Source organism: Aythya fuligula, chromosome 17, assembly GCF_009819795.1.
Source record: "Aythya fuligula isolate bAytFul2 chromosome 17, bAytFul2.pri, whole genome shotgun sequence".
NCBI classification, from domain to species: Eukaryota; Metazoa; Chordata; class Aves; order Anseriformes; family Anatidae; genus Aythya; species Aythya fuligula.
In genome coordinates this window covers 2,093,849-2,117,255 of record NC_045575.1, presented here as the reverse complement: position 1 = coordinate 2,117,255, position 23,407 = coordinate 2,093,849, and the positions used below count along the sequence as shown (strand labels likewise).

The window sequence follows — 23,407 nt, the reverse complement described above, 5'->3', positions numbered from 1 at the left end:
CGGCGCCGGGATGAGGGCCCCTCACGGCCCCCAACCGGCCCCCCACAGCCCCTCACGGCCCCAACCGCCCCCAACCACCGCCTTCTTCTCATACCCAAGCCCCTCAGGAGCATGAGGAGGCCGAAAGCTGCGAGCCCTGTGGTGCGGCTCAACCCCACCGGCCAACCCCTCACAGTTGCACAATCCTTGGGGGTCCCCCCCCCCCCCCCCCAGAAAAAAAAATACAAAAAAATGCCGCAGTCTGAGGAAATAAAGTGATTTCTTGCCCTCACCGAGCAGCACCAGGGCTCCGGGTGTTGTCACGGATCCCCCCCGGCCAACGCTACGGCATCAAAATAAAACCGCCCCTGTCCCGATAAAAGCCCGTGGACGCGCGGGATTAGTAGGAGCAGATGCAAGTCGCAAGCCCAAAGAGCTAAATTGATTTATAGCCATGGTTACTCAAAATGCTCAGAGTCTAATCTATTCATAGAAATGCTCCAGAAATCCCACAGGATTCAAATGTAATAAGCAGGAGCGGTGCTGTTCGGCAGGCATTATTTATACACCTTGCTCGTAAAGCAACAGTTTTCCCATGCGGTTGAAAGTTGTGGGTGGCAACACGCGGTGGTAAAAAGATAACAATATTTAACAGCTTTCTTAAATTAGCATTTTTCCCTATACTTTTGACTGTTAAACTCCTGGTTTTGTTTCACCTTGCAGGCCCAAATAACCCCGTGGTTAACGCGTTGTTCGCTAGGAGCCGGGTGCGAGCTGAGGTGGGCTCAGCACAAAGAATTGCTCCGCTGAAAATGCCCAAAAAAGAGCCAGCAGTTCCAGGGAAGTTATATTTTACCATCACTTCAGTGAACTTGCTGAAGGTTTTGCTCCTTCAGGGCCACAGAACTGGGAGAGGAGGATATCGAGGATTTCTGCAGCCCGGCAAGCTCTACTAACGGGAAGTAGCTAACATTACCTAAAGGAAAAGCTAAGACACAACTTTTAAAAATTACACGTATATAAATAAAATAATAAAATCCGCTAGCACGCAAAAGCCTGCATTTCACCAAACTCCTAATTTCTCCTGTGCCTTTTGGTTTATCCTGAAGGACCTCAGACTGAGGGAGGGCCTCAAAGCGCTACCGCAACAGGAGAAACGCAGCGGGGGGAGAACCTGAGGGCTCCAAAATACGCCTTGAAATGAATTCAAGTAAGCTACAGGTAGAAAGAGGGCTCCCTACTCAACAGTGATTTCGTCAGTTTGCTTCTCATGATAAAAGACATTGCCCAAAAAGCCAAGGAAGTCTGGTAAGAGACAAAGTCTAGCACATCCAGGACACTTAACAGGGCTCTTGTTTTTGTTTTTTGTTTTTAATGTAAAGGAAGTTATTTCAATGCTTTTTCAGCTAGGGACATTTACGTGCACGGCAATTAGTCACTCTTTGTGGAGTAAAGGTTAAGAACTATTACAGAGCCTCCACTGTGCTGAAGTGGCAGCCATGCTGTGGAGTCCTGCTGGCAAAGACGAAGCCCTTGATATTCAAGGATGTCAGGAACACAAAAAAAAGCAAGTTCCACAGGCAGGGATGGTTTCTAAGACGTGATATGAGCACATTAACTTATATTTTGGGGCAACATTATGTACTTTGAAAGTGGTTGTGTGAATAAGGCTCTCGTGTTCGTATCTGCAGTAATGACTCAAGCGCAGTTGCTGTTTGACTTGTTTTCTCCTTCAATGTATTCTTTGTTTTGTTAAGCTCTGTTTGGCTTTCATTGTGCCTCCCGTTTTTGTTTGTCGAGCATCTTCATGCAAACACTTCAAAGCGAACGCAGCAGTGACCGAGCCGAAGTGGCCGGGGCAGTGACATCCACCAGCAGACCTGCAGTTTGGGCACCGGACCTGGCTGCAGCCCGACGGAGCCAGCAGGTGCTGCTTCAGCCTCTCCTTGTGAGCGTGCTTCCACGGCGAGCCCAATGCACCCATGCAACGGGATCGTGCTCCCGTTACAGCACACAGCTCCCTTGACCCACTTCTACCTGCGTACGGCTTTTCTTTTCCAAGCAGCAATTCCCAATATTCCCTTTTTATTACTTTATGATTTGGCTCTATTGACACGCACACAGCTTTTTTTTAAATTTTATTTCCTCTGCATGCAGTGGTCTGGCTGCAGAAAAACCCCAGATTCAATGTCCAAGAAACAGAAGCCACCAGCTCCAGGGGAGAATCCCGTCCTATTTCACCCATTCTGTCCACGTCCCAGGTTAGAGCTGTTTTTTTTTTTTTTTTTTTTTACAAACTACTACTTCCATTCAGTTCTGCGTCTGCATGTGCGAGCTGTATTTGCACATGAAGATTAATGAGCCTGATAGCATCGTTACTTACCCGGAAGTGCTGCATGATGCAACGTTTCCTTGATACAACCTGCTCTGAGGTATCGTGCGCTTCCTCGGGCCAGCCGGGGTGATCCTCAGCAGCCCTCGACGTGATGAAACACGCACGCCCGTGGAGGGACAGCCGACACGAGCCCTCAGCATTTATTTTAAGCAGAATCAGCTGTGAGAGCAGCTCGCAGACCTGAGTATTTCTACACGTGTGTTTTCTTCTCCCCGAAGACTTCTCTTATTTATCCATTACCACTAATCCCTCTCTTGGAGGCTGAAGCTTTGTGAACGACGCTATGGGCACGGGGAATCTCCAAAGAGACGCTCAGAAAGACGTTAGGAAAACAAATCAGGCGCTATAACAAACGTGAGAAGCACTTCCCGGAGAGAGAGCATATCAGCTCGTCACCAAAGCTGCAATCAGTTTTAACTGATGAACGCACCACTGGCCAAACCTGAAAGAGGCACGTGCGCATCACTGAGCAAAGCCCCAGCTCCAAGGCGAGACAACCTCAGCCTGCTTCAGCTCTTCCTCCCCATCCCGGTCACCGTGCGGTGTCTTTTCATTGCCCGCGGCCCCTCCGAGTCACTGCTCGGCTCCAGCTCCCACCACGTTCATGTTTCCGAGCCCCACGTGCAGCTTCATACCGCTGCCTTCCCAATTCCTTCCAGGAACATCCTCCTCCAGCTCCCTTGGGGCTGCGGGTGGCAGACGCGCTGCGGGGCCGCGCACGCCAGCGGCGTCCCTGCTGCCAACAGGAGCTGAGGGAAAACGTCCACAAGGCTTAGGAGAGAGGGGCACGAGTGCCAGAGCTCCTTTTACCTATAACCACCAGCTCAATGAACCTCACTCTCTATTTCCATCAGCTGCAGTCCCTAAGCAAGGGCTTTCGCCTCCTCAGGAGGCAGGAGCTAGTCGGAGGCCCCCCATTTCCACTGCGGGTTCAGGATGGGGCTGCAAACGGGGAGCCCCCGGCTCTGCCCCAGCGCCAGGAGGTCTTGGCCCTAGCCCCGTGCTTTATTCGGTTATCGTTTTATTTATTTGATTTAGCTTTTTCACAAAGGGGAGGGGAGGACCCAGCCTAACTCCGGCTAAGCAGCAGCAGACAAAGCGATCGTTATGCCAAGATTTAGCTCTTAAATCCCTCAAGATCTGGTGCTCGTGGAGCATAAACAACCTTCGCCTCGCAGCCTCGTCGAGCTGTGCCTCCACATTTCCCGAGCGCTGCTGCGCAGACCCTTCAGTACCCGTCCTCTCCCTATCCCTTTGCTGAGACAGGCATGCCAACAAGAAAGCCAGTTGCCATGGCATTTTTTCCCCCTACAGACAGATGTCCATTAAAAACCAAGTCAGCCTCAGGTTTGCTTCACAGAGCCGCTTTCCGTTGTTATTACCAGCGTGTGAGGAATTTCCTCCGTGCCCCCTCACCTCAGATGTTTCGGTGCACTTTGCTTTTAATCCCCAGTGATTAGAAGGAAACCACTCCAGAGCAGGCACAGGTACGTTTGAAGGACAAACCTCGGCTTAGGATCTTGGTTGTCATTTTTTGGCACACAAGCGGGTTTGGAAAGGGCTGGATTCGCTACCTCTGGCGTTCCCCCTCCTGACCTCCAGAACTCCCTGCTAAAACCATCAGAAATATCCAAGCTGTGCAACTTTTCCCCTCGCACCTGAGGCTCAGATCGGTGATTTTGGCTCGGGATGAACCCTGGGACCATCGGCAGCAGCTCCACCGGTGGAGAAAAACCTCCCACCCCTCCGTGCAGCAACCCCCGGGGCCCAGCCTCCGCCGGCAGCGCCGAGCGCTTCCAGCGAGCGTGCGCGTGTCGAGGAGGGGTGTCTTCTTGGTTCCGAGGCCACATTTTTGTTTAAGGTTGGAAAAAAGCTTAATGGATTCCATACTCCCCCTCAGCCCAGCCTGCCTGCGGTCGCGGCCAAGGGCTCAGCAGCGGTGGCCCCAGGGGAGAGCAGGGGGCGTCCTGCCGAGCCCCAGCACCGCCCCAGAAGCATCTCAGCAGGGCCAAGCCGCAGAGGGAACCTCCAGGTGGTTTTTTCTTGGGGTGGCGAAGCCCTGAGCGCACGGGAACCTGAGGCCGAAGCTTGGCCGTGTGCAGGAATGCAGGGAAATCAGTTTTCCCCGCTGAAGCGCCGAGACAACGTGGACGACGGCAGCGGGACTGCTGAGGAAATCCTCGTGCTGACGGCCGGGGAGGGTCTCCCTTTCTCGTTGCAACCCGGCGTGCTTCCCAAGGCGTTCTCCGTTTCATTTGGGGCACTCGGGAGCCGTCGACCTTTCTGCGTGGGAGCTGACATTTTGGAGGCAGGACTGCAGCTCGGAGCCCTGCATCCGGGCTGGCTCGCACCACATTTTCCACAAGAGCCTGGGCTTTCTAAGGCGGCCAGACGGCACAATTTCAGCCACGGCCCCGCAGGAACCGCGAATACGCGCGGCTCCGGGCGAGAGCCGGGGCTGAGAACATACCCAGATGCGGGGTCCCGGGGGAGAATTCCCTTCCAGCCCCACGGAGTCACTTCCCAAGATGAAGCGCTTGGATTTCTCCTCTCGGTTACAGCTAGCGCAGCTGCGAACACGATCAGGAATACCTAATCCTCTTAAACCGCTTCTGCAGCACGACCGAGCGCTGCGGAGGAAAGCGCCTGCGGTGCCACCCGGCTGCCACAAACCTCGGCAGCCCCACAGCGGCTCCGTCCCCCTGCGGACCCCTGGGGACCCCGAGCTGGGTCTCCCTTGCCGTGAAGCCGCAGGGGCAGGATGGTGAGGGGGAGGCCGGGAGCTCCTGGGCTTTCCGCTTCTCCCTTGTGAAGCTGGAGAAAAATGGGAAGTATTTGGCAAGGAGAATTGGCTGGGGAAGGCTCCCTCTGCTCCTGGCGCGCTCCCTGTGCTTGTGGAGCGAAGCAGGCAGGATGGGAGCAGCCAGGTCCTCACCATCGGGGTCCCCGTCTCCTGCTCAGCCCCCACGGGTGGTTTTCCAGCTGGGGCTCCAGGCAGGCCGTGGATGCGTGCCAACAGCACTGGGATTCCTCCCAGCGTTAATTCTGCTTGGACCGAGCTTAGCGGTGGAGCAGAGGAATTGTTCCCAAAGACCTGAGCACGTTTTACACCCCAAGCAGATCCACTGTGGTTTTAGGTATAGAGCTCGGAGGCGAGCGCCGTGAGTTTTCTTGGAACCTCAGCCACTCCTGCGGGGGTCTCCCCTGTCCCCAGAGAGAGGGGGAGCACCGAGGTGGGTTTGTTTCGTGTGCCCCTGTGCTCACAGGGCATTTCTTCACCTAACGGAGAGACCCAGCAATAGATGCCAAGAATGATCACATAAAGCCACCTGTAAGCAGAGGGGAGAAGGAAGAGAGAGGCAGAGAGGTGCAGACAGCTGGCAGGAACATCACCAGCATCACACCCCAAAAACCAAGCCACGTCCCACACTGACATTGCCCCCCAGGAGCATGGGGACGCTGAAAACAGGAAAGGAAAGCAGCCGAGTTGTAAACTACCTCCAGGAAAGCACTCCCCAAGCGCATAAAGGAGCTGACTGCTCGCCCTGGGGCAGCCAGGTGGCTTTTGCAGATTTTTGCACCCTCTCCACCTGCTCTAGGGGCAGCTCAGCCAGGTGCCACCTTCGGCACCAGCACCCGCGGGGATCTCAGGCTGGGAGCAAGGCGCAGAGAGCAGGAGCCAGCAGACGGCTCCTCCTCGCCTCTCTCCCCCTGCCCTGGAGCCCACAAACCCCGTTAACATCCACGACCACAAAACCATCGCGTGGCTACACCTGCACAAAGGCCCACATCCCCACCTCCTGGCGTGCTGGCACCAGGGAGCCCCAAAACCTTTACCTGCTGCCCAAACCCTGCCCCTGAGCCAGCTCCAGCGAGGCTGCAGAGCCCCCCAGGAGCTTTATAGGAGCTGCCGGCCCCAAAATAGGCTCAAGTGGGACCGATTTCCTGGCGGGGAAGGAAACATTGGTTTCTCTTGATGTTTCTAACATATTTAGGAGGAGCGCGACCCTCCCCTCCCGCTCGCTGCTCGAAGGTGGCAGGAAAGCACGTGAGCGTCTCGAGGTTTTGTTGTCTCACGCAATTAACCAATTACTTCCAGGTCAAGAGGGGGCAAAGTGATAAACGCTGCCTGCTGCCCTAAAAGCGTTTGCTCAGGGGTGGTGCAGGAGTAGGAAGGGTTTGGCACAGGGCTGTGACTCGGACCTTAAAGAAAGCAAACGTCCAGAAGCGCCTCCTGCTCCACGGGGAGCTGTGGCAGCGTGGACCCGGACCCTGGGTGCTGCCGGAGGGGTCACCGAGCAGGAAAGGCTGGGAGCAGCAGATAATTTTACTAAAAAAGCTGGGATCTGCACGGATTGCTGCGTCCCAAAAGGGCCCAGGCTCACGAGTTTCCCCAGAGTTTTGTAGCTCAGGTTTTCCTGATTCTCATAACCCGTGCAGGGCTTAACCTGGAGGAGACACAAATGGCCTCAAGCGCCGCAGACAGGAGCGGGGGCCCCTTTGGAGAGCGCCGTGGGCTGGGTGGGTTTGCCCTCAGCCCCTGTTATCCGAGCCCGCTGCCCGCTCGCTTGAGAAGAGGGGGGGAAAAAAGCGTAGGAGAGATCCCAGCGCCACTTCCTCGGCGCTCCGACGAGAACGGACACGCCGGGCGGCGCGGATCAAGGCAGGAATTTTCCACGGGGCCTTGGGGAATTCGGCTCTGATGGAAAGATAAACGCGGCGCGGAGCGATGCCGCTACCCTGGCCCCTCTATGGGGCACGGGGAGCACGGTGTCTGTCAGGCTTGGATGGACAGACGGACACCCACGGGGTTCCTCTGTGTCTGTCCTGCCAGTGTGGGGCTTTTCCAGGGCACGAACCACAGGGGTGGCACCTCACCTGGGTCCTCAGCTCCTAAACCAGCAGAGCTGGCGTCACTGAGGGCATTAATTGGCTTTATGGGACACGTTCCCAAGGGGCAAACGGGCCCACTGAAATATTATCGAGTCCCTGGCCCCGCAGTCCGAAGGGATGACGAGGATCCGCGTCAACTCGCCGCCCCGTTTAAGCGCCTCTCCCCGGGAGCTGGGCCGAATCCTGGCGGCGTCCTCAAAGCCAGGGGGACGCTGCCAAGCTGGGTGCAACTTCTGGCTCCCGCTCCTCTCCATCTGGGTTTCTCCCTGGCCGTTTTAGATCCCGCAGCATTTCCTACAGTCCCCGGTGACCTGCAGCAGATGGGTGCTCTCACCCCAGGGATACAAGGGTGATGCTGGACGCTCTGGAGCTGCCTTGGCCATTTTTGCTGCCCTGTCCGCAGCACAGAGCTCCTCCATTTGCTGCTCCTGCTGGAACATCTCCCCCCTCTTCCACCCTGTGTAGTGCCAAGGCACCCCAGGTGTTTCAGCACCGCTCCAGGCACCCAGCACGGCACCAGGGGAAGCAGCACGACCCCTTCGCCGTTCAGCAGGGGGAGTTTTCCTTCATGGTTTTAGAACCCTCTATATAAAATCTATTTTAAGGCTCCTAATCACAGCAGGAGCTTGGCTGCCCTTGGCTGTCCAGTGCTCGGAGGAAGCTTTGTGCTGCTGCAACCTTTAGCTGTGGATATCCTGAGTCACCGGCCACAAATCTGACCAGATGTTGGAGCGGACCGCAGGCGGGAGAGGTCCGAGCCCCGCTGCTTTTTCCAGGCACTTGGGTGTCCAGAGGAGGGGCGAGGAAGCCCTGGAGCAGCCTCTGCCTTTCACCACGGACCCCGTGTGGCCTCAGCCCACAGCAGCGCTGCCTCTACCCCGCGGCACGGTCCCACAGGGGGCAATAAGCCTGGGGGAACCCCACTCATCTGCAGCAGTAAGCAGCCAGATGGACAGCCCAGGTTGCCTTGCCACCCAGCACGATTTTAAGAGGTGAAGGGGACTCCTCGAGGACAGGGTAAATTGATTTAACACAAATCAGGACTTTAAAATGAACTGGCCACACGTTTTGCCCTTTTCCCTGCCACCTCCTCCCTCCCCGGCCAGTTAGCACACACAGACACGCTGCACGCCCTTTTAATTTTCAGTCACGTTTTTTGAAAATGAAGTCCAAGATACAGTACAGCATCTTAGTGTTCTACACAAAGCAAGCTTCCAGCGAAAGGTTGGAGGATCCTCAGGTGGTGTAAAAATATATCTTAAATAAAATAGCTTCTATAGGAGAGCAAGCTGTGTTGTACATCGCTAGGTCCTTAGAATAATTTACAGAAGGCAGAGGCTGTACAATCCACACGCTAGAAAAGAGTTTGTGTACGTTCATGCTACAAAGTTAGAAAAGGTGGAAGTTCCAGGTGATCGGGGCAGATCTTTGAACCAAAGCAGTGGATGCAACGAGTGCACGAACAAACGCGAGGAAGTTTAACACCTCCAGTCAGTAATGTCAGGAAGCAGATCATGCAGACTCACCTTCTGAGAGTCGTTCTACGTATTGTAACTTGTTCCTTTTGCTTAGCCAAAAAGAACAACGATCAGTAAAGGACTCGCTGTCTTACTTACTAGCTCCAAACTGGAACAAAGAAGTCAGATCTCCATTTTCAGTGTTACAGACTAAAGATCGAGGCTGTTCCTGCACTTCCAACCAGGGAAGAGGATCGTGCTGTGGTCTGAAGAGACAACTGCACGACTCCCCAAACATTTTTAAAAAAGAATTAGCATTTAAACACTCAGGCTGCTGAGCACAACACAGCAAACAGAACAGTCGCCCCTCTGATCGTGATAAAACTGAGCCTAACCAGAGCATCGAGTCTGGTACATACTTTTAGTGGAAAGAGGAAGAAAAAAAAAAAAAGGATTTGTCCTCAGATTTCCCTTGGGGGGTTGGCATACTTTTTGGGCAAGTAACAGAAAAGTTTTGCCAGCCAGGATTTTGGACAGAGCCACGTTCCAGAGCAGCAGAGGCAGCGCGAGGCTCCCAGTAACTGGATACAACAGCTGCATCTAGTGGTGAGGGTCTGGTCGCAGGGCAGCGCGCTCAGCTCCACGGGGCAAACCCGAGCACAGCAGCCCCAGGGGTGGGCTGGGGGCTGGCAGCAGTGCGAGGGCTGAGTGCAGGCATGTTGGAATGGGGCTGCAAAAACGCTGCGTTGGTTATTTTCCTCACCTCCTTCTGAGGATAGCGTTGGAGCTCATGCCAACACGCTCCGAGTGTGGCTAAGAAAGGGAAAGCGTACGCACCCCGCTCCGGGAGGATCGGGACACTCTGGCAGCTCCTGGCCCACACCATGGGCCCATTTTCACAAAGACAGCTCTGATTAATTCGTAGAAATGCCTGTAAAATAACCACGTTAAACAATTTCCAAAATAAAAAGCCCTTGATACCTTCTGCACCAAAGGCAGCGACCGCCGGCCTGTCAAAGGCCACCCCTAAAATGAAGAAACGGATCGTAGCAGAGTCCTTAAAGTGTTTAATATCCTACATTACAAGCCGTGAGGACTCGTTCAGTTTCTTACACCGCTGAGATGGTTTCGTTTCCACACCTCGCTCCTTTTTATTTCCAAACTACAGCTCTACTCCTGCGCCAACTGTTCTGCAGTGTCTGGTCTGCACAGACTACAAGGAGATGCATATAATCTAATTTACATCGTTTCTTAAATAAAAAATCATTTATTAATCGAGAATACTTTTAAATCCAGGAGTGGGGAGAAGAACTCGAGAAGCCTTACACGCTGGGCCTTAGCCTACCCCACAGCACCCCTGAGGGCACGCGGTGTCGAACTCTCCACACCCACCCCAGAACAGAATACTCTCCAAGAAGAAAGTCAAACGCACGACAGGAGGGGGCTCTGAAAAGGTAGGAAGGCAAAACGGTCATTAAGATCTGCCTAAAAACAGCTAAATAGTGCAGTGAAATGCTTTTAAATACCACAGACACCTCCAGTGACTGGCAGCCAGTTTTATGAGAAGCTCTGAAGACGATTTCTAGCGGAGCTTTACTGAACTGGGCGTTCCCAGCCGGAATTCCCAAGAGGAGGGCCTGGCCTACCACCAGCAGGGCCAGATTCAGTTTGGGAGCAGCGTGTTCTGATCTTCATTTGCCCCTCTTGCCGCGGCCTCTCCTGGAAGAAGGTTTGCCTGAGCCCCCCGTGGAGGAGCTGGCTGAAGATGCCACCGCAATGTTGATCTGTCCTTCCTGAATCTCCTGCCGGGTCTCAGCTGGGAGGTGATTGATTTTCTGTTGTGTCTCTAAGTAGAACATGACATCTCGCAACTGCTCCTGGATCTCCGAGATCTGCAGGTCCTTCTGCTCGCACGTTTCCTTCAGCACTCTCTCCTCTTCCTTGAGCTTGTTCTGGAGCATGGCTTGATTCGCTCGCAAGCACTTATTCAGTTCTTGTTCCTCCTTCAGCTCGTTGGAAAGTTTAGCCACTTTGTTATTCAGCTGAGAACACCTTGCAAATAGAAGCACAGGTCAGGAAGAGCAGTGTATTGCACTAAATTAACCATCACTGCATCCTTTTTATTTCCAGTCCTTAGGGAAACCGTCTCCCCAACTGTCCCCAGCCCCACCAAGACCACCCAGAACTTGGTTTTGGCCTTTTGACCAGGGAAGGCAACACAAAAGGACTGAACCCCACAGGTTTTTTTCTACTCAGTTTAAAGCTTGCTAACACCCGCTTGCCTGCACGCCGCTACCTGCACAGAAACCAGGATGCTGTGGGAGCAGAACCACACCTTTGACCCTCAAACTGCATAACCCAGGGCGGTCTTTTCCCTTGCAAGTTGGGCAATTCCACCTCGTACCAAAGAGCAACCAGTGCAGGCAACAGACAGGATGTGGGGGGAGCACGGGACTGTAACCTTGAACGTGCATCTGCAATTTCAAGAACGGGTGCCAGAAAGGGCACAGGAATTACATGTGGTCCTGACAGCTACGGGCAGTCAGGGACTGGAGATACTGGTTCCCACCAAACTGTAAGTTCAAGACCCTGAAAATGGCCCTTTGCTCGAAAGTGAGATGCTCCCACACAAATATCAGTACCTTCCTGCTCTTAACAACTCAGCTTTTCCCAAAAAAGTTTGCTGGCTTCACACAGACCCTGCTTTCCACTCCTCAAGGTGAGGTGCACAAGCTACCACTCACTAGTTTGAGTCCCTGCTCCCTCCAGGGCTGCAGAGAGGCAGCAATGCCAGGAGCCTGGTGGGCTGGGAAGAACAGACCACGCAGCCCCACCTAGGGAGCTGGAACACGCTGATCTGCACCCTCTCCATGCCTGACATCTTTTATCTAAGCACTTCCTAAGATCTACACTTTTCTCTGTGCCGGGTGAGATGCCTCTGTCGGGCTGCCTTCTTCTCCTCTTTGGAGGTATCTGCCGACTGCAAAACAGACTGGTGTCTGCTTCTGAGCAGGCAGAGGAAGGATTACTGGAAGCTAAATATGCAGACCATGTAAAAAGAGCCACGGGCCCAAAAGCTGCATTCCACTCAGGCACTTTCAAGTTGGGAACACCTACAGAAATGAGAGCTTTTTATAAATGAGCGGGGTTCTCAGTAAACCGGTTTAAATAGCTCAAAGTTGCCCAAGAATAGCAAGATTCTTTTTTTTTTTTTTTTTCCTCTTTTTGGATGTCAGCGTGCAGAGCTTTAATGGCTGCATGGAACTAAACCTGGCAGCGGTACCCACTTCCTTTCGACAGACTGCTTTTCTTTGAGCAAGTCATTCAGCCTCTGTTCCAGACTGTCACACTTCTCAATGGTCTCTTTAAATTTGGTCTTCATGTTGTTAATCTGTAAAAACAAACACACAGGCATTTCAAACAGATCAAAGTCCTGTGCACTTTCATTATGACATTCATTTTTCTGGTGCGGTTTCTAGACTTTGACCAATTACTATACCCAGGTAAGCAAAAGATTTGAGGCAAGAAAAGGCTTAATTTTGATTAAGACCCTCTGCGTTACACTTCGCAGAGCCCGACAAGGAACCACGTTGCCGTGGAAGTTGCTCCTACAGAACAGCAACTCTGGCTGCAGAGCTGTGCCAGGGAACCCCATTCAACAACGGCAACAAAACCCACCACCTATATCAGCTCCTTAACTTCTTAGTGCCTGCAGTTCAGCATTTCTATAGATACAAAAAGCATCCGAGAGAATGGCTAGCAGTAAACTTAAATTTCCATCCGAGAGCTTTACAATGCGGAGCTTTTGCTCATTTTAAACTAAACGTCAAATAAATATGGTCAAAGTCTGAAAACAAACGTGCTACTCCACTCAGCACTGACTCAGCAGCGCGCTGTCATAAGACAGTGACCTACTGACATGAATATCCTGCTCATGTCAAAGGCAAATGGAAACACACGTACGTTGGATTCTTCTCCTCTACTTCAAAACTAGAGACCACTGCTGCCGAAAAAAAACATGCTCCCATTGTCTAGGCACTTCACAGAACACATCTAAACTTTTAAAGATATGATTTAGAAGAGATCTATAGACAGAAATACTTGTTTCCCCATTTTAAGGATGCTTGCATGTGCTGGAGAGAGGAATTTAAAGGAAAAATGCTTTCCTGGAGGAGCAATCTGGATAAATGTCAGTGTCAGCACACATGCTGTCTTCGCTGGTGCCAGAGTCAGTACAGAGCAGGTTTTAAGCCTTCCGGCCTTAATCACTGAATGTTTATGCAGCTGATGGTTAATTTGGGGAAGTAGCGTGAGCACTGATACTGGAATACACTGCAGAGTGGCACTGATCCAGGCACGACTTACCCGGCATGAGTGCCATGAATAAAATCGTAAGGATCTTTAAACACAAAGCCACATTTAAGGTGTATATTGTAGTTGTTTCACTTCGCAGTTGCTTTGTGGATCACGTTTCCTGGTCACATACAACAATTTTTGCTACACTTTTTCTTTTTCTAGGGATGTCCGTGAGATTTCTGGGTCTGTTCTTTAGACCAAAGTAGCTGACCACTATTTCAATGGTCCTAATTTCTGCATTTAGGATGCTGCATGTACTGCACGTGGTTAATTAGAAGTCATGCAGAAAGTTCAAATGAGGACTCAGCCCTAAATCCCGACTCACTTTAAACCTAGCTGAAAGGATCTACGTGGAGTGAAAAGCATTAAAATATTCTCTCCGGATTTTTGCTCCTGACATTTTGAAGCAGCCCTGCCTACAGAATGCTTTATGGGAGGAGACTCTGAACTTCTCCCACTGGGTGATGAGGAAAGGTAGGGGATCACAAAGAAAGGGCAAATCAATATGCATTTGGAGCAGAAAGACAGCCGAGCAAATTAAAGTCATACTGTCTATGCTACGCTAACCTTCCCCAGAGAAAAACGTCAGCGTGAGACTGATGGCATCAGCGAGCAGGGATCCTGCAGCAGCGCAGACTTGCTTCCACCACTGCTGCAGTTTCCCGAGCAGCACATTTAAATCAACCTTAAATCTAGGTGGCAATCTACCTACTTCTGCATCACTGAGCAGCAAATTGCTAGATGTGAGCGCCGAGATAAGGGATCCATCTCGGAGCCAATTTTCTCAGCTGGTAGTGAAACAGGCTACGCGAGGTCACGTCACGCGACGCGCAGCCTGTGAGAGGCACCGAGCAGCTCCGCTTCCCATCCGCCTTCCCAGAACCTTTTGATCCTGCAGAGCTCCAAACATCCCCAGAGCAGGGCTCACCTCTTCAGCCGTGTCCTTTTCTATCCGGACGATCTTGTTTTCCCAATAGATTCGCTGTGATTCCAGCTGGCTCGTTAGCAAATAGGAGTACTACAAACACAGAAGCGTGCGCAGAGCGGTCAGCTTTTCCTAAGGGTGGCCACCCCGATGAAGAAGCCCAAAAGGCTCCGATGTAAAAATCGATTTAATCGAGTGAAATTGAGCACAGAGGGCAGTCTGAATGTACGTGTAAACCGCAGATCCAGCAGATGCACGTTTCACCAATTTGATTTCAGAATTCAATCACTTGATTCCAGAAAATCATGTGAAGTCCTTAGAGCACAACAGCAAGGACCAGGTGAAAGTGCCACCAAGCTGTACCCACTATCACACCAAACACTTTTTAAAGAGAGAGATTTTTTTTTCACCATAGGAGCAACAGGGCTCCAAATCTTACACTCCACAGGAAAATGAAGCATCAATCATCTCTGTCATGAGTCTGAGATCCCAAAGGCCAAGTTCCCCATTTCTAGCCCAAAACCTAAGGGGGAAGGGTAAATGCACACATCTAGCTTCACTGTAAGAGCATCTCTGGCAAAGCATCCCCAGCTGTGTATAGCTATTCACATTTACTGTTCTCCAACAAGCACAGCCCATTCCAATGTTATTTTGGCATGGGAACAAGGATATGTGCCTTACATCCCCTCTTCTCCCCTCTGGTTCTGCAAATGAGTTATGAGAAGGTTGGAAAACGTGAGCGTTTCTTACCATCAGGCTAAGAAGCAGAGCATTAGGCATTCACTGTGGAATTAAACATGTGCAAAAAGCCTTGAATACTCTCAGTAGTATCAGGGAGCCAAAACACACTGCCAAATTCATTCTCTCTGCAAACATTTAGATCGCATAAGCCAGACAGAGAGGTCTTTGACATACTTTAAGCACTGACCTCCTGGTAATAAGGGTTAAAAAATAGCTGGGTTTGCATCTAAACGTTACACAGAAAATTCAGGGGAAAAACAAACAAGCAAACAAACATTTATTTGAGCAATAAGCTTACAAAGGCCGGTCTCTACAGGCTTCTCCTCTACAGATAACCTTGTGTCTAATGCGACTGAAATCCTGCTGCAGTATATCTGCTCACTGAAGCAGTAATTTGAGTTTCCCTTTAAAATAGATCACTGGCAAGGGAAAACTTGCATGAACCTTTGTTTTACCCTTCTAGTTAGTGTGGGAGAAGCCGGCCAGCAGGCACAAAAAATCATTGTCTGTTGAAGGGACGGGAGCAGAACAGGGCTGGTATCAGACAGGGCTGTCAGCTTTCTTTGATAGCCACAGTAGGCATGCAGCTATGGATTCCTACTCACTCGGTGTACAAATCAAACTAATCAAATTGACGGTTCTATACCCATTCTGGGCCACCCTGGGTTGTTACACCACGTCACAGTTCCACTAGGAAGGGTCTGGTGAGCGAGTCCGGGCATTCGGACCCATTTCTCTTTGCAATGACCTCAGTGTTTGTAGCAGCATGAGCAGCTAATCTCCAATCTAGTGGTGAACACAGGACGAGACTGCAGCCAGCTTACTCTCAGCTGCATTGGCTCTGCAGAGCCAAAAGGAGTTTTTTTTTTTTTTTTTTTAAACAAATAAAAGTAAAAATATCCTGTTCCTGTCTGAAGATGATTGCCTACATGCAGGGAGCAGGTCTGCTGCATAAGCTGATGTCATTTTCTTGTATTCGTATCTGATTTGAAACATTTCCACACAGCAGCACAAAGCAGAGCCCAACGAGCCACAATATTTACCTCTAATTGTAAGGCATCAATTTTCTCCTCCTGACACATATCTCCCTCGCACTCATACTGAACTATCTTCCCATCAGTTTTACTTGCAACCAGCCGGTGGACGTAGTTATCTGAAGAGAGAAAATTCAACCAAAGGGAGTTTTTGCTTAAGAACACCCAGGTTGACACCAGTGGAAATACTTTATGCAGCACAATTAACCACGCAGACTGCTGCAACAGCACATTAGCACGGCAGCAAGCCAACACCAGATGTATTTGTTATTTAGCAGGCTTTGCATAGACACCTTGCAGGGTATTTATTACCACAGCCCATTCTCATACCTCAGGGCAAATTGATGGAAAGGGAGTAACAAACACATTCCAGGGAGGCTACAGGACCGCTCCAGTTCGTTATGGAATCGTGTTCTCCCTCTCCCATCTGCTACAGACCCACGAAAACTGCTCTTAGAGAGGAGATGGATGTTCCCAGAAGAGGAAGGATTAGTACGGATGCAAACCCCTTAAGCTCCAAGCAAACTATCACTAGTGTTCTTCCTAACACTTCTGGTGTCCCAGAAGCTGTTTTTACAACCAAGGTCATCCTGCAAGGGGGGAAGACAGGGCGCTCACCTCCAGCGTAGTCCCAGACTCTGTGGTTGGTCAGCTGCATGGCGTAGGTGTGCTGGGTCTCCTCGAAGTGTTTGTAAGCGTGTCGGCTCACGTAGCGGCCGCAGCCGATGTGCCCACATATCAAACAGATCCAGAGGTTCTGCCGAGAGAACGGGAAAGCTCTGTCCTCACAACGCCATCAAACAGCGGCACCGGCGCCTTGAGAAAGCACCAGCTGACACCAACAGCCTGCTGACGCTGCGTACAGCCAGGCAATTCCTTAAAATGTGAACAGTTTGCTTTTTCCCCCCTCTCCAGGAAACCTCGTTCAGGTGGAAGAGTAAGGAGAAGGAGCCTGCAGATGCCAGGCACCTTGACAGACTACCACAGGCACGGATGGAAGAACGGCCTTGATTAACCAAGGTGGCAGCTTGACAGAACCACAAAAACAAGCTCTGAGGAGCACAGACTAGAAGGGAGCACCGAGTTCAGCGTTAGTTTGGCCCCCTGCTATCACACACATCTTATCACAGGCACCGATCAGTTTACGCATTAACACTCTCTAAGAAATGGAAACATTTGTCAGAGCAGGAAACCTGGGAGATAGCATCCCTTCCCAGTACCGATTCCAGCTCAAAAGGAAAGCAGATGCACCACTGACTAGTAAAATGAACCCAAAAGGAGCCACAGAATCAACCTCAAAAGCAACTAGAGCAGCTGTGCAGTCAGATCTAGTCTAGATCTCACTCACCATCCACCCACCTACTTACTTCTTGAACTCCACACTCAAAACACTTGTTCTCTTCCACTGGCTCGGGCGTTTGGCAGTATCTGCAGACAGGACACCTAGAGGGCAACAAGCAGCACGATTAGACACACGGTGCTCCAACTGAGTATTAAGGTAATTAAAAGCAGAGCCAAAGAGCTCCGAGTGAATGCCTCATGCTGTGGGACACTCCCTATGCACACGCATCTTTCAGCTCCCATTTAGCCCTCGCAAACTTGCCTCCATTCCACAAAAGGCTTTTAAGCCAATAAGCGACAGAGGAACAAATCAGTTTTTCCATTTTGGTCTCAAGTCGGTGCTGTAGCGATGTGAGCGATACGCACAGAGCAACCTTCAGGTCCCAGAAGGGCTCTTCCATACCCTTCTCATACGGCGAAGGCAGTTTGATCTTATAATAAAGACTTCTCTTCTCGTTGGCACTTTATTTCTTGGACATTCTCCATTATTGCAGAGGTTTCCGTGCAGCAGCTACACGCTGCTGTGGAAGGATGCTGTAACTACAGAGCGCTGAGGAGAGCTGCTTAACAGCGAGGTGCCTGCACTTTGCAACATCGCTCAGTGCTGAGACATCCCTAAGGACACAGTGGGGGGCTGCTGCCTCGATTTCAGCCCAACCAAAGGGATTCAGGCTCAGCCCTTCTGGAAGAACATCTAACTCTACCCTAGAAGAATCCACAGCAGGCATCCTGCTATCGTTTCTTCTAAAACATCACCGCTGTGCTGCCAGAAAGACAGAACCAGGATCAGAAAGAACGTTTGCCCAGGCCTTAACCACTACAAGCTCAGCTGGGGAGCTGGGTAACTCAGGCTCGGGATCCTGCTGCCAGGACTGGTTACATGTCCTTCATTAGCTGCTGGATAAGCTACAGAAATAGTCAAGGGAGGAGAGCACGGGATTGCAGCAGGCTTTCTATACAAATTCAGGCACTTACAGCCTCTGAGGTGCCTAAACAAAGAGGATGGGGATTCTCCTAGATCAGGAGCAGAAGTTCTGCTTAAATTGTACATGAGATATCTGAGTGCTATTCTGGATCTCGATCCTACACTGGCTAAGCTCTACTGCTTCAAATTTAAACTGGTTTTGATTTATGGGGCAAAGCAGCCAATCAGCCTTAATAGCTACAAATCTGATTAATGCCACCGAAGTTCATTTACTTCGCCTCAGAAATTATTTCCTTGGCCTACGTTTTTCCTCGTACTGTCACAGAATCAGGCAGTCAGCGGTACCAGGATGAGAGAAGAAATCACAGTGAGGAGGAGCAGCCTTCTGCTGCAGTACCTGTGACAGCCTGACGTGCAGTAAAGCAGCAGTGGCCAGAAGAATGCAAGATGTGCACGACTGATAACGCCTGGGTGCCAATCAGGGGCTCAGCCATGCTGAAATCCCACCTCTGGTGATGGGAAGGACAGCAGGAGCAAAACCAGGAACGGGGTAGCAGCAAAAAGAGGAGGTGTTCTAAGGACAGACACAGCTCCAAGCCCAGCACTGCCCTGTGCTGGGAGTGTGGCCCTGAGCCTCCTGTTTCAGTGATCTTGTCGTTATTCTTTCCTCCCTGCCTCCATTTGTCTGGCTTTCCAGCCCTGTCCCAGCCCAGCTTTCCTTCACCCTCTGAGCATCCAGAAGTGAGAGAGCCGAGGCTGCTGCCCTGCACGTTCCCAAAAGTTCCCAAAAGGATTTCAGGCTCCAGCAAGCAGCGCTCGTCTGTGTGTGCTGCAGCCTCAGCTACGCCAAGGAAACCAACACCCAAACAGACACAGGAGGCTGCACGAAACAGGGCTGTGTGCGTGCAGTGCTGTTTGTCCCCCTATTTTTATCCTACAACATTTTAAAAACAATCTGCATCACTTTACAGCTGCCTCGTTGCCTCAGCAGTGAGGCTCACAGGAAACATCGCTCAATTACTTTTGGCTGGGAGATTTCTCCCTGGGAGTCCCTTAATGGGAAGGAAAAGAGCATCAGAACTCGCAGCGATTCCAGCCCCCACACTTTGATGAGAGGAACCGGTCTTGTCAGCACGGAGCCACCACAATCGGAGCAGGGTTTTAGATGTGGAAATAAAAAAAAAGAAAAAAAAAGCCTCTTACGTGGTGTCCTCCCACCGCTGCAGACACTGGCTGTGAAAGCTGTGGTTACACAGCGTGGTGAGGATCCCGTTCACGGACTCGTCCATCCTCTCCAGGCACACCGTGCATTTTGGCAGCTCGGTCAGATCCATCACAGGCAGGCTGGCCCCCTTCGAAAGAACAAGGGGAGACAAATTGCTCAGCACCCTCCCGTCACCGTAAGCGAAGCACCCACACAGGAAGAGTCAAACGTCTCTCACTACTGCTGGCACTGGGGTACAAAACCAGAACCAAGTGATCCTCTGAGTCTCTAAAGCAGTTAGAAATTTACCAGAAAAGAAGGCAATTCAGCTCTCCACAGAGCACAGCCTCACAGCAGCGCAGGATCAGTGCGGCTGCTGCTGTCCCACCACGTTTTCTGGATCCACCAGACCACTGCACCTGGCAGGGTTAGGTCAGAGACGCTGCAGAAGCGAGGCACGGAGCCTACAGAGCCACCAAACAACCTCTCCCAAGTAGGAACAGCACTGGAATGTGAAACGAGCTCTGGATTGAAGCAGTGAAGCGCTTCTCGCGGCGTTCTGTCCAGCATAAATAATTCCGTTAAGCCTCCAAAGTTCAGGGGAAAAGAAAGGAAAACAAAATAACTTACATCTTCGGACTTGAAGACCTCTGCACGCTCCACGTACACCAGCTGGCACACGTCCTCCTCGATGGAGTTGAACTGCCGGCCGTTGCACGCCATGTAGAAGCTGTCTGCATCAGCCTGGGCACAAAAGGGAAGGCGTTAAAAAGAGAAGGTTTGCAGCTGAGACAGCCAAGGGAGAGGAGAAATCTGCTGCATCCTCTGCTCTCCCCTCCACCAGGTCTCAGGGAATCAGTTCAGCCCGGGGCTGGGCTCAGCGCTGCCAGCCGAGGACGCGACGCGGAGCTGTGAAGGCAGCTCCAGCATCTGAGCACTCAGCAGGAATAACGGATTTCCCTTCAGCATGTTTCGCTCCCTGTCAGCGGTTTCAGTGCATTTGCAAAGCAAATTTGGTCTCTTTGTAAGAATTTCAGAGGGCCACGCTGCAGGACACCCATACTCGGGTCAGGGAAAGGAAGAGGCTGAGTGAGGGCAGGGATCCATTCACTTGTAGCAGCTCAGGCAGGCTCTGAGCCACCTGCAAAGAGGCAGAACCAAACCCAACCCCACCAAATGTCACCCATTTTCAGGGGGTAACCTCCCCAAACCCTTTGCCTCGCAGATAATCACAAACGGTGAGAGCTGAACGCCACATTCCCTTGCTCTTTGTCACGTGAGGCAGATAACTAAAAGCCCAGGAGATTTGTTTTTGCTACCTGCAGGCAGCCGTTAGGGGTCACTGGGGAACAGGGCTGAGGGAATTCTTCTTAGCAGGGATTTCAGGGTGATTTGTTTATGGTTTTGAGGCTGTTCAGTGCTAGGTATTTGAAATTGGATAGAGAGACACACAAAATGCATCTTCACAGTGACTGCACGTAGCACAGCTTGCACACAAATACTGCATCCCCGAGGCCCTCAGTTTTGGGGTCAGACCACCCTTTTCCTGCTGCACAGCTCCTCAGCAGACCAAGTTTTTCCTAGAACAGAAACAAAACCCCACTGGCTGGGGTCTTTCTGCTCAGCACAGCACAATGCACCACCCTGAATGTGCTCTGATGGCAGAGAACAGGGCGTTTAGGTAATGCCTAACAGCTTTTAAATCCCCTGCTGACAAGAAATAGGCTGGACAGACCGTGCAGACACTTCCCTGTGGGTCAGGGAGTGGGAAGAACCTCAGCCAGCAACCCCAGGGAGGTGCTGGGCTTTAGGACAGAGCTGTTTCACCGAGGATAAAGCACGAGGTTGGCTAGGAGCTGGCCAGTGAAGCCACCCAGCAGCTGTAGAGCCCTCCTGAGGCACAGGGGCCTCCAGCTCTTACCTGGGAGCTGAACTTGATCAGCACCATGTACTGGTTGGGAGTGGAGTCCCGGATGATTTTCATGTGCTCGATGACGTCGTAGAAGGAAGCCACGAACTTCATCAGGTCGTGGCTGGTCATGGTGGCGGGGACCGTGAGGATGCAGAGCATGGCGCTGCGCCGGACGTCCTCCTTCAGGGAGGTCATCTTGCTGCGAAGGGAACGGTTACACGGCCTCACGTCACTCCAGGGGGGGCAAAGGCACAGCTTTTACCACCCCTCCCACAGCAGGGGCTGCTAGGATAGTTCTGTTGTCACCCTGAACGCTCTTTTGCACGTTTGTAAAAAGTTACAAAGAAGCAAGGGGCTGTTGGGAGTCCTAAATAGCCACACGGAACTCTCACTTCTTAGCAAAGGATTAAAACAGCAGCTCCAATAAATAATGGCTGTTTCAGGAATAACCTGTCAGCTGTTTTTGAGAAGAACAGTTGAAGCTGACAAGCCACAGATACTCAGAACTACTCATAGAACAAACAAGCAATGTTCATTACCACTTTAAACACCCATTCTGCACCTCCTGACAGCGCTCAGGAAGATCTGAAATGGAATTTCTTGTGCAATTGCCAGGAAAGGGAGTGGAATTATAAGCCCTGAAACACAGGACGAAGCCTCCTGCTTCAGGGAGCTCCTCAGGCCTGCCGCCAAAACCCTGCAGACCACAATTCAACTGCAGGATCCCTTGAGAAACTGCCTTTTTCCCCCCTTTTTTAGGAACCCCATTTTTTACAGCCAGCCCTGAGCCAACCCCGAGCTCCAGCACCACCCCAGGCCCGTGGGTTTGGGTCACCCTTCCTGCCTGCCACAGCCCGGGGCGACCGACCCGCCCTTCCTGCTGGCCTCACGGCTCAGGAGCGTGGCTCCCAGGGAGCTGCCATGAGTCAGGCATCCTTACTTTGTTTTGTACAGGTGCATGATGCCGTGAACGATTTCAACTGATGGATTCCCGCTGAAGAAGGAGATCTGGTCAGGGAGCTGCTTGGAAGGCGAGTCCGGAGCAGCCTCGCGCTCTTTGCTCTGCTCCTCGGGGTTGGTTTTGTCCTCAGCAGATGCAGCCTCCGAAGATTTCCTTCCTTCCACGGCACCTTTTGGTTCATCTTTTACAAACCAGAAGCTTTCAGATTACTAACCACACACCAGAAATGCTCACTGCTCTCTGAGCACAGCCTGCGGGAACGCAACCAGACTGAGAAGTCAAACTGTGAGGAGCCAAACTGTGCCCCTGGAAGGTGGCGGAACGAGACCCAGCTCAGCTTTTTGGTTCTGGGGAAAACTTGGGAGCTGCCAAAAGTCCAGTGAGAGTCCGTAGCAGGACCCTGGCGTGCGAGTTCTGACCTGTGCCGGGTTAAACCCTGACAGGCAGGGTCTGCTCAGTGCCAGGTTAAATCCTGCCAGCTGCCATTACCAACACAGAGCAACCTGGACGGGTTTGCCAAGCACAAGCAAGGCGAGCACCGTGGTGTCAGCTCCTCCTGCACTGCTCTGGGGGCATCAGGGACATCGCCACGACCCGGACACTGCCATGACCAGGCACTCCTGCCCTTAAACCCCCCCAGAACCCAACCAACCCCCTGGAACCCCCCCCCTCTAAATACCAGACCCCACCGGGGAGCACCCCACGGGCAGCACCAGCCTCCTGCCAGCACCGGGCACCCCCCCCTACCCCCCTCCCCTTACCTGCCCGCGGCCGGATGGTCTCGATGATGACATCGGTGAGCTCCCTGCGGCCCAGGTGCTGGTGCAGGATGGCCGCCCGCTCTCCGGGGCCCTTCCCTTGCAGGCAGGCCGGGGCCGCGCCGCTGCTGTCCGCCGCCATGTCGGGAGCTGTGAGGGGGGGGGGGGGGGAGAGGAGGCGTCAAGGCCTAGCTCCCGGTACAGGCCCTACCAGGAGCAGGCCGCACTCACCGGCCGCGCTGTAGGCGAAGCCGGCGGGCAGCGGCGAGTGCTCGCCCAGCTCGAGGCGGATCACCACCAGCGACACGCTCATGGGTGGGCCCGGCACGGCCCCGCCCGGCCCCGCCGCCGCCTCCTCTTCTTCCTCCGCCTCCGCCGCCGCCACCGGGAGCTCTGAGGCGCCGCTTCCGCCTCGCGCACCTCTCCCCTCTGACCCCGCCGGGTCACGCCGGCGTGATGACGTCACGAGTGGGCGGGGCTGGGTAGTGAGAGGGGGGCTCGCCGCGAGGGGGTTGGCGTGGTTCTC

General features: G+C 52.3%; 1 protein-coding gene across 1 annotated transcript; it reads right to left on the bottom strand.

Moving 5' to 3' along the window:
- Positions 1-9,771: 9,771 nt before the first annotated feature.
- BRAP (BRCA1 associated protein) lies at positions 9,772-23,215 on the bottom strand. Its single transcript, XM_032199196.1, has 12 exons — positions 23,113-23,215; positions 22,885-23,031; positions 22,103-22,304; positions 21,172-21,361; positions 19,881-19,994; positions 19,250-19,398; positions 17,148-17,223; positions 16,399-16,537; positions 15,790-15,899; positions 14,009-14,098; positions 12,012-12,115; positions 9,772-10,776 (listed from the first exon to the last, which is right to left on the bottom strand). Exons 1-12 carry the CDS (start codon positions 23,192-23,194, stop codon positions 10,416-10,418), a joined length of 1,764 nt encoding a protein of 587 aa, XP_032055087.1. The 5' UTR covers positions 23,195-23,215; the 3' UTR covers positions 9,772-10,415.
- Between the last annotated feature and the right edge of the window lie 192 nt (positions 23,216-23,407).